This window comes from Solea solea, chromosome 16 (assembly GCF_958295425.1).
Source record: "Solea solea chromosome 16, fSolSol10.1, whole genome shotgun sequence".
Classification (NCBI taxonomy): domain Eukaryota; kingdom Metazoa; phylum Chordata; class Actinopteri; order Pleuronectiformes; family Soleidae; genus Solea; species Solea solea.
The window spans coordinates 13,089,512-13,099,765 of NC_081149.1; the positions used below are offsets into that span (position 1 = coordinate 13,089,512).

Consider the following 10,254-nt stretch of genomic DNA (forward strand, 5'->3'; position numbering starts at 1 on the left):
AGATAAGTTAAATAAACTAGTAGAGAAAGCACTCGGAGAGCATACTGTAAACTTCTACCAAGGCTGCCCAGTTATTTTCACTTCTCCTGAATCTAAAGTTACTTATATACATGCACATATACCAGCAAACACTGCCACTAAAATATGGTAATGATGTAGCTTACTGAATACAATATTGTGTGCATGCATGATGTATATACTTGTCCCCTCTGTGTTAAATCTTACCTCTTTTTTTACTACGAAGATAGCACACTTGTCTTACTCTGCTTTCCAATAGCACGTATTGTTTTACTGTATTCACAACACTGGGAAAAAGGCCTGCTTAGGTCATGAATGAGTCACTACCTGGCACATGGAACACTGATGCCCATTGTTACTGTGGTGCTGTATTGCTTTATAAAGTGGCATTGTGTTTCTCTGTCCTCTGCTGTCAGAGACAGAAAAGAAAAGAAAAACTGAAATATCTACAACTATGGTCAGATTTGTTGTTAAAAGGAGACAGGGCATTTATTTGTAAGGAGTCAATGTAAATGTTTACATTTGGTTTGAAACACACACACACACACACACACACACACACAAAAACAACAATTATGTTTCATTTTTACCAAGGATGATCATTTACTACTAATTGGGGACAAAATCTGACGGATTTGAAAAACACAGGAGCTGCTTTAATATAATGTGATAATATTTATGATGATCGTATGGCCTTCACCCTCTTCACTGATTTCTTATCTTATCAGGTGTGATGTTGGTGGGAGGCGGTTTTGAAATGGTGCTATAGGTCTTGATTATTATGAGAAATATTTTTATATTATAAAAAAAAGCTACATAACTATAGTACTGTATATATTGTGCCAAGTACGTGTCAGCTTAGAGAGGGATAGGAGATGGAAAGTAGTGGACCACACACACTCATAATATGGCGCCACAAGCAAATGTACACACACTCCTATTGTTCTATTGTTCTTCTCAGCTGAACACATATTTGCATTTACATAAACGAGACAAACAAATATTGGCCTTCTTAAACATGCATCTTCATTTGGTTGTGAGAGCGTTTAACGGCTTTTATGTATGTAAAAATGTGGACACACACACACACTCGCATTCTTTCACTAGAAGATTTGGACAATCAAAAACTTTATTGTATTTTACACTGACAGACAGAGAAACATGTTATTTGAGGGTATCAGGTTTGGAGTCATAGAATGAGTTCGATTTTCCCTAAACAGCCTCCTGTGGCTTTTCAAAGAAAAAAGCAAAAAACATTAAATATAAAATCATTACAGGAGGGGAAATCAATGGGAGAGAAAACAGGTTTGTCAGACTTAAAGGCAATCAGATGTTTTGGGGAATTAGACATAACCTTTGACCTGTGAGGCAGGTGCCCTGCGAGGACTACTTTCTCCACTGCTAAAAGTGGGAGAACCTGGCATACCGGGAGGACTTGACCCAGTATAGAGCAGAGACCCTCCGATAAGGAGCAAAGCTGAAGCCCCCCAGCCGATGTAAAGGGCAGGACCAAGCTCACGCTTGTGTGGAGCTGCAACATGTGGGTCATAGAAATCCTTGATGATGGAGTGAGCAGTCCAGCAGACGGGCACAAGGTAGAGGAACCCTGCGATAGCGAAAAGGGCTCCAGAGATGCGAGCAACGCGGGCTTTGAGGCTGTTTACACCAATGCACTTGGTGCACTTGACTCCCACAACCCCCATGGCCAGAGCCACACCACAGAGCAGGACGGAGAACACGGTGAGGCCCCGGGCAGCCTGCATGTCACTGGGCAGAGCCAGTAAACTGTCATACACTTTACACTGGATCTGACCTGTGCTCTGCACAATGCAAGTCATCCATAGGCCTTCCCAAATGGTCTGAGCCGTCACTATGTTGTTACCGATGAAGGCAGTGACCCTCCACAGGGGGAGGGCACAGACCACTCCCCCACCCACCCAGCCCATTAGGGACAGGATTAGGCCCAGCAACTGCATGCCCGTGGTAGCCATGGTGTTGTTTGAATTGGGTTGGCTTTGTCTTGGTTTTATATTTGTCTGTTGCAGAGGGCCCACTTACAGTCCCGTAAAGAAATGTGACAGTCTACAGTACTGCAAAACGTCCACAACTACTGGATCCTCAGTCTGGTTGCGATGACGTTGATGTAGGTCAGCTTGCGTCAGGTTAGGTGTCCTAAAATTCAGAAAACAATTGAAATCAGTTTTTATTCAGCATGGTGAAAATTCACAAATACAAAAATGTCTGTAACTTCTTTCAATAATTTACTGCATCACATTAGCTAAGTATGAAAGGACTAATGGGGCATATAGTTATCATAAATATTTGGAGACGGGCTGTGAGGCCCATGTTTAGTGGATTCCACTAAGAACCACAGAGAATAGCCGTCTTTGACACAGCTGTGGGTGTCCAGCTACGCCTTGTTGGGTGAGTGGATTATCTCAGGAAAACATGAGGAGACTTCGAACACAAGCAGCTTTCATGAAAGCTCGTAGAGTGGGCCAGGATGACCTGTATCATCTCTATATCACAGCTCTCAGTCTCCCCACATTTGACCAATTCTGTGAATCAAGACCTACTTGTACGAGATCATCTCAAACAAAGGGCTTCTGGTAGACAAATGAACATCTTAGGTGTCCATATAGGGAGATTATTACTTGATAATATATATAAGGAAAAGTAGGAAAGATATATGTTTTGTGGAAAAAAACAACATTCTGATTGGCCCACATTCTCCTACTGTAACAAAACATTGTGCATACACTCGTGATAATGAATGTTTCTCTAAATCCTTCAGTGTTTCCTGAAGGCCCTCAGACATTTGCTTTTGAAATACTTGCCTTATCAGTGCTTCAACAAATGGCCAAGCCTATTTTGATTAAAGTACTCTTCAGGGAATAATGCTTTAATGACCAAGCAATGGAAAAACAGGATAATTTCACAGAAATGTAACACTTGTTGTGAATATTGTAATAAAAGGCACCACACACGTACTTTCTAGAACTCAAACATATCACTTTTTTTTTAACAAACAGAGGATATTGTTGAAAATATTTACCTCAGATGAAATACAGTGGATTCTCTCTGTTCCCCTTGGTTCACTGGATATTGTCACTGGTCCTTTGTTTGTGTTGATCAGTTGTAGATGCTTGAAGTTGTGAATGGCGTCCCTGAGATTTCAGTTTTAGTCCACGGGAAGACTGGAAAGGAGGGACGGCTCAGTCTCTGAGCTAAGCTGAACTACAGTAAAGGGGGTCGATCCGTTTCGACACCCAGGACTGGACTGGAGATGGGGCTGCCCTCCGAGATGCCAGCGCAAGTCTGTGTGCCAGTGGGCAGAAGCATGCGCTTGTGTGCACAGCAGTGTTGTTGAGTGAATGCATGAACGTGTTTGAGTGTGTCTCCCAGTGCCTGGTGTACGAGCACAATGTCCTGCTGTTTCTCTGTGCCCTCCCTCCCTGCTCCTCTTCAACCTCTGTCCCAGCCCTGCACCCCCTTACATCCATCCAACTCAGCAACCCATTTTCTTCTCTTTTTTTTTTGAGTTCGGACTCACTTGTTCATTTATGAGAGTCTTCTCTTTTATTCTTTTCTTTTCAATCTGTTTATGGTTTTTTTTGAAGTTTTTGAGTGTAGGGAGTTGGCCATCATACAACATCTTGTTCACTGTTCAGTGTAAATGTGGTTCATTGTATAAATTAATAAATATTTTTTTTTTATCAAACAGAATAGATATTGCACTGGAGTTTAAAAAAGTGTCTTTTACTGATTTTGATGTTCAGATACTACAAAAGCTAGAAGAGATGATAAGGGGAGCAGCATTTTTACCACCATGTAGGCGACCTGGACTGAAGAATGGATGAAGCTTGTCAGTGAAGGTATCCGTGAATGTGTAAATATGGACACCAGATTCTGCGCAGTAGAAGGACACACGGCCCTCTGTGTGGTCCACAAACACTCCCACCTTCTTTGGTTTCTGCTCCAGAGCCACTGTGGTGACAGGAGACGTGTTGGCAATGTACTGACCTCCAGCCCTGAGGCTTAAAGTCCAGAAGCCATTTGCAGGGCAGACAGTGAACTTGCCTTTCCTGTTTATGGACTGCCTCACAACACCCAAGTTCCACTCAATCTTCTCCCCGACCTCCACCTCCCAGTAGCACCGCCCACTTTGAAGGCTCTCTTTGGCCAGCACGTTTGCCACCCGGTCAAATCGCTTGGGGTTATCTGGTACCTCTTGATGCTTGTCTATGTGTCTCACCTGTTTTCTGTCATCTGAGACAGACAGGAAGGGGTGAGCTGTCTTCGCACTCAGATTGATATCCACTGGAAAGAGACAGAGACGAAATGTTTAAGGAGGTGGCAAACAAAACAGAGCACCACAGCACAGAAACAACACCCTTCATCTATTTTAAAAATCCAGCAACTAAAAAAGGCAAGACATCGTCATCCTTTAATATTACAAAGACAATTAATGACCAGGGCGATTGGGGCCCACAAAAAGCATGTTATTACATTAGTCCACAAAGACAATTTAATGAAAACCCCTTAAACCAGGGATCTTAAAGTGGCGGCCCGGGGGCCACATGTGGCCTACCAACCGATTTCATGTGGTCCTCCAAACAATATCAAGTTGTAACGAGTAATTTCTATACGTTTTTATTTTTAAATGAATAGATTAATTTTGCATCATAAATATGTTTTTTTTTATTGTTGCATATTAAAACAACCACTTATATTTTGAAATTATCCACCAAAGTGCTGTACAGAATAATGGATAAAAGACAGAAGAAGTAAAGGACAGAAAAGCTCACACAAGGCAACAGAGTACATATTAAAAAAAAGGAATTAATACGGCATATTAATGATATGAGCTCATAACGTCCACTGCAACTGTTGCTTTTCCCAAAAAAGTTGGGCTTTTTTTTTTACTTGACGGCCCCCGACTGACCAGACGAGACCGTCAGTGGCCCACAGGTCATTTGAGTTTGAGACCCCTGCCTTAAACTGTATGGCTATTGTATTCATGAATGCAATAGCATCATGGTTAAAAACACAGCTAACTAGGCCTGGTACCACCAGTTGACTTTGGTTTAGTTTCAGTTCGGCTGCCCCAAGTACTGTGCATCTTTCATTTATGACTATGCAATTCCTTCTTTCTTTAGGTATTGAAATATTTTAGAACTTTCTCTGTTCTCCTCCAAAAATCTACTAAATCATCTGTAATTTCCATTTATGTGCAGCCAAAGACTTACCTGTATATTTCTCTGTTCTCTTAAGCTCTGTAGAGGAGGGGGAATAGGGGAAAAAGACATGTCACTTATATATATTTAGTTATCTGATTGGAAGATATTAAAAGAAAACATTTGTATTATTTCTCACCAGATTTGGAGAGCCTGTTGACTTCTTGTTTAATCATATCCATCATGTCTGACAAGGCTCGTCTTGTGACGCCAATACAAGGGTCAGTTTCTATGATAACCTTAGACCAGTCCTTCATGTCAGTGATGGAAGTGGAAACGGTGCTCTGCATGGCATAGAGAAGAGTTTTCACTGACGTTAGCACTTGATAGCATGATAGCTGTGTCATCTGTTGTAAATGAAGGTGCATACCAGCCGTACCTGCTTTGTATCGTCACTCTGATCAGCATTTTCAGGAACCTGATGGTCAGACTCTGTGGTCTCCTTCCTCAGCTCCTGGACTTCCTGTTCCAGCTCTTTCACCAGTGTTTCTACTCTCTTCTCCTCCTCTATCTGTCGCTCCTCAATTGCAGCAACAACTGCTTTGTGACTCTTCTCCATGGCATTCACCAGGGCAGAGAACACCTTCTGGCTGTCCCGCACCTCTCTGAGGTAAGAGCTCTGATTGGACATGATCATCATCTTTTAAAGTCATACATTTTGAATAAATATATTAAAGATATTATTTGTTTAACAGGGGGTTTTCAACACACCTTCTGAAGCTCGAGAGAATACTTCAACCTTTCTATCTTCTGCAGCCTTTCTTGAATCATTTGCTCCACATCTATAACCTGTAGGTGCGCAGCAGTGGCACAAGCATACACAAATATACTGCATTTATGAATTATTTCATTATACCATCTCTTATTATATGATAGGTTAGTACCTTCTCTGCATCGAGTGGTTTCTGTGGTCGGTTTTTCCTGTATTTGTCTGAGATTTCTGCAAGAATGCGGTTGACACTGAGGTCGGGCCTGTCGGTGAAGATTCTCTTACAGTGCGGACAGTATTTGGACAGGTGTCGTGTCCAGTAGTGGCAGAGGCAGGACAAGCAGAAGCTGTGTCCACATGGTATGGTAACTGGGTTGGTGAAGATGTCTTTGCACAAAGAGCACAGAAAGTGCTTCTCGGGGAGGAGGCTGATGGTGGAGGCCATTCTCTGAAAATGACAACATTATGGTAAAGTCAACAAAGTATTGAGGGATTTTCTGCAGACTATATTGACAAAGACTATATATTTTATGAATAGTGATTCCCTGTGGTTCCCACAAGAAAAATCTGAGGGGTTGAGGGATGAAGAAAAACAAAATTCTGCTACTTAAATTCAAATTAATTGAAATGTTGGAAAAGTGGAACATACTAAATACAGATTCTCTAGTAAAGAATCAGAGGCCCCCAAATACTTTTTTTTAAAAAGGTTATTGTGTTATTTAATGAAACGTGTATTGTATTGTAATGTTGTATATCAACCAGAGTGCAAAGTTCAATATAGTATAGGTATAACTTAACTGAAAATATAAATGCTAAAATTAAATGTAAAGACAAAGTTCTCTTGGTACACTACTTGATGTACAGTATTTATCTCCCCCACTGAGTACATGTTGCTGCATGATTGATGTTCTGAAAACTACATAACAACCATATGTGGAAGAATGGAGGTCATGTTCTTGACTACAACATTCCTCTCATATTTAAAATAATGAACAAAGAACAGATAGATACATGCTTCTTTTTTAACTGGACTCAAGTTCATGCTATGTTTAGTCCAGCCCTTTGATTGTGTTCTACCACAAACATTAGAATTAAACCAATTTTCTTTGTGATCATGAGAACGGAAGCAGCTTTGTGAAAGTTGAAATGACAACTATGTTGTCAAACAGGTGGCAAACAAATGGTTAGCTGCATCGCTACAACATCACAACAAATGATCATTACTGAATACTTAAAATTGCCCGACATGACATGTGTGGTTCCTGACTTTTGACAACCTCAGATTAGGTAACGTGCTTCTTTGATTCAGAGGAATGTTTCCCTAAACCGAAACAGAAAACAACAAAGAAAAGTTTAAAGAGCCAAGTGTGTTCTTACCGACACCAGTTGTTCTTATCCGGACGGCACTGCAGTCGGTCTCTACTGCTTCGGTTCACAGTTTCAAGGTAACATAAGGAATGCAATGTTTAACAGGTGCATTAAGGTGTGTGTGTGTGTGAGCTGTCTAGGACGGGGCTGTCTCAAACAATAGCACTCCCAGTTTTGACTCCACCCTGAATGTTATCTGAGCTACACTTTAACTAACCCACAGCAAGACTCCAGGAAATGTTGGGGGATGGACAAAATGTTATATGGTTACGTAACAAACAACAAAACAGCCGCCAATAATCATGACTACAGTTATTTAATATACCTTCATTTACTGAGATTTATTGTTTTTGACTATCCAAAAAAGATCAAATTCAAAGGAGTATGCGTGGTAATCATGTTTAGGAATCGTCCATTACTTTATCTTCTGAAACTACATAATCAACAATGAGATACCAAGATTACTATCTTTTTGACTAACAGATAAAAAGTGAGTGTCTCATCATCATGGTCGAGGAGCTGCGAAGAAGCGGTTGATAAAGATTGAGTTGAAGTTGAGTCGGGCAGGTGGAGCCACTCTGTCTTCCATGTGCTTTATAGCTACCTGGGCTGTTCCTCCTGCTGATCCTCCAACTGCACCACCTATGATCCCATAAAGAACCATTCCTCCTGGACCCTCTACAGACCCAACCAACGCTCCCAGAACAGCTCCCACAACAAACCCTGTCCCCAGTCCTCTGGCCAGAGAGGTTCTGAGCCACTCATTGTCCATCTCTGCCTTAGCTCTTATCTCAGCACCAACACTGGTTGTGTAGGCATCTTTTTGATGATACAGCTCCTCTGCTATGTACTGCTTCTCCATCTCATTCCATGCCTTCTCTATCTCTGCCGCCCTCTGCTTTCTGAGCTTCTTCTCCTCCTTCTTCACATAGTCCTCTGCCGTCTGGAAGGTTCTGCTTGAGAAGCAACCTCCTCCTAACGAGGCCACCAGCCACTCTATCTTCTGCAGGAGTGCTTGGTCCTGGCTGCGATCTCTCCAATTCTTGCTGAAAGTATGAAAGCGTCCTCCGTACTTTTGGATAAGTTCTTTCAGGTGCCAGTTGGTCTTCAGCACCTTGTCTTCCAACACAGCGTCCTCCAGATGTCCTTCAGTGGCCAGGAGGACCATGCAGTGCCTCAGACAGTGACACCCAAAGCGTTCCTTCATCAGTCTGGGAGTTTTTATATCATTCGGGGAAATATTCTCTATGTCAAAGGCAACAAGAAAAGCATGGGGACCAGGGATGCACAAGCACTTTGACCTCCTCAGCTCCATCTTTCTCTTTGCTTGAGAAATATCCTTGTCATAGATGCTTGGTCCATTAACCACGGCCACTCGTCTACCAGCCAGCTCTCCAGAATTCTTCATGCTGCCAGAAATGCTGGTGATATCCTTAGGAAACTCCTCTCTCCCAAGTATGGCATTGGTTAGTTGGAACTGAGATGGTCCACTGCTACCAACCACCATAAGCCTTAATTCAGTTGAGCCTATAATGAAAGAACATTTCAGTTGAACTTCAGAAAGAACTGAAGTAAGTGCAATTCACTAAGGTTTGACCTACTGACCTATCTATTGACCTAGTGTCAGTAGATCAAGATGAAATAGAAATCATGGTTATCTAATTAAAATGTGAAGTCAATTCTCACACTGACCCAACAACAAGTCCAAACCAGGAGTGTTAGATAAACGCTAACATAATGACATAATTAATATTGTTTGACTAACCTTTATAATCTTAGAGCTTCATTTACATTTTTCCATGCAATGTTTGTTTAGCACATACAGTAGATACGTAATAAATTAAATAGCTTACCTTTCTTCCTTTTATCCATTTGTCAAATTTATGGCACACACTGTTTTAAAGTTGAGTGTCTCAACTCATCACTGTAACTGTTATATAGTGAAAGCGCATGTCTGATTTTCCTTTCTCTCTCTCTCTCTCTCTCTCTCTCTCTCTCTGTTGATGAGGTAACTGGGCACCAGATTTAATATAAAGTGGAAAATGTCCTTAGGGTCAGAAACGGTCACATGTGTGATCACATTCACAATCACTAGTGGGGTTTTTGTTTTAATTAAATACTTTGTTGATTAATTGTACAATAAATATGTGTATGTGTAAATAATTAGACAAGGAAGCAATAATGGTGTGGATGTTGAGTGACACAGACACACACACACACACACACATGTGTCTTATCAATGTTAAAATAAATATTCTAATTTGAAAGGTGATCCTTGCTTGCACAAGGTTATTTTATTATCAGTCCACCAGGCAATGTATTCGCTGGGTCGAGGGAAATCAATAGCTCATTAAATTAGTTTGATCCTGTGTGAACAGATAACACTCCAAATATAGACTCGGGACTTCATGTGTAATCACTGCAGCAACAAATACCACTGTTTACAAAGGAGACCTGCTGATGTTTAACCCAGCCTTATGTATAAAGGTAATTATGAACTATCCACATATCCATGGCTGACACTGGTAACACAAACTACACAAAAAAAACAAAACTATTTGTTTCTGCACACTTACTGTTTGATTAAAAAAATGCACACTGTAATTGAATGGAGAGGGATGAACGGTTGGGTGCCCATTGGTACAACTAGGCTATTTACTTCAAAACAAATAATTTAAATCTAAGAATAGGAGTTTCTTTTGTTGTGCAGATATTATATGTCATGGCTTTTTTCCTGTGTAACAAGTCCAATTAATCAATAAATTACTGTTCTGTGACGTTTACATGAGAAATACTTCTGCATTAAATACATTTGATGTAACATCTAATACACATACTATTAGTACCAAGCTGCAGCAATGATTTAAACAGTCAAAACACGCAGTAATATTGATTAACTGCCAGATATTGAAAGTTGAAGTT

The 10,254-nt window shown here is 40.9% G+C and overlaps 2 protein-coding genes across 3 annotated transcripts; both read right to left on the reverse strand.

The window, feature by feature from the left end:
* Positions 1 to 1,129: 1,129 nt before the first annotated feature.
* cldnk (claudin k) lies at positions 1,130 to 7,624 on the reverse strand. 2 transcript variants are annotated; one of them, XM_058654185.1, is made up of 8 exons: positions 7,342 to 7,624; positions 6,140 to 6,412; positions 5,967 to 6,044; positions 5,635 to 5,874; positions 5,395 to 5,539; positions 5,268 to 5,294; positions 3,074 to 4,338; positions 2,061 to 2,190 (listed from the first exon to the last, which is right to left on the reverse strand). In XM_058654185.1, exons 2-7 carry the CDS (start codon positions 6,407 to 6,409, stop codon positions 3,794 to 3,796), a joined length of 1,305 nt encoding a protein of 434 aa, XP_058510168.1. In that variant the 5' UTR covers positions 6,410 to 6,412; positions 7,342 to 7,624; the 3' UTR covers positions 2,061 to 2,190; positions 3,074 to 3,793. The 2 variants fall into 2 exon arrangements, with proteins under 2 accessions (XP_058510169.1, XP_058510168.1); XM_058654186.1 differs by lacking the exons at positions 5,268 to 5,294; positions 5,395 to 5,539; positions 5,635 to 5,874; ... (1 more) ...; positions 6,140 to 6,412; positions 7,342 to 7,624 and having other exon boundaries at positions 1,130 to 2,190; positions 3,074 to 3,789.
* A 54-nt stretch (positions 7,625 to 7,678) lies between these two features.
* Positions 7,679 to 9,204, reverse strand: LOC131475247 (GTPase IMAP family member 4). Its single transcript, XM_058653223.1, has 2 exons — positions 9,186 to 9,204; positions 7,679 to 8,859 (listed from the first exon to the last, which is right to left on the reverse strand). Exons 1-2 carry the CDS (start codon positions 9,202 to 9,204, stop codon positions 7,838 to 7,840), a joined length of 1,041 nt encoding a protein of 346 aa, XP_058509206.1. The 3' UTR covers positions 7,679 to 7,837.
* Between the last annotated feature and the right edge of the window lie 1,050 nt (positions 9,205 to 10,254).

Excerpts from the sequence above, each read along its gene's own strand:
- cldnk (XM_058654185.1), bottom strand. The coding sequence starts at position 6,409 with ATGGCCTCCACCATCAGCCTCCTCCCCGAGAAGCACTTTCTGTGCTCT. Across the intron at positions 6,045-6,139 it reads AACCACTCGATGCAGAGAAG|GTTATAGATGTGGAGCAAAT; the intron begins GTACTAACCTAT and ends GCGCACCTACAG. Across the intron at positions 5,295-5,394 it reads CAACAGGCTCTCCAAATCTG|AGCTTAAGAGAACAGAGAAA; the intron begins GTGAGAAATAAT and ends CCTCCTCTACAG.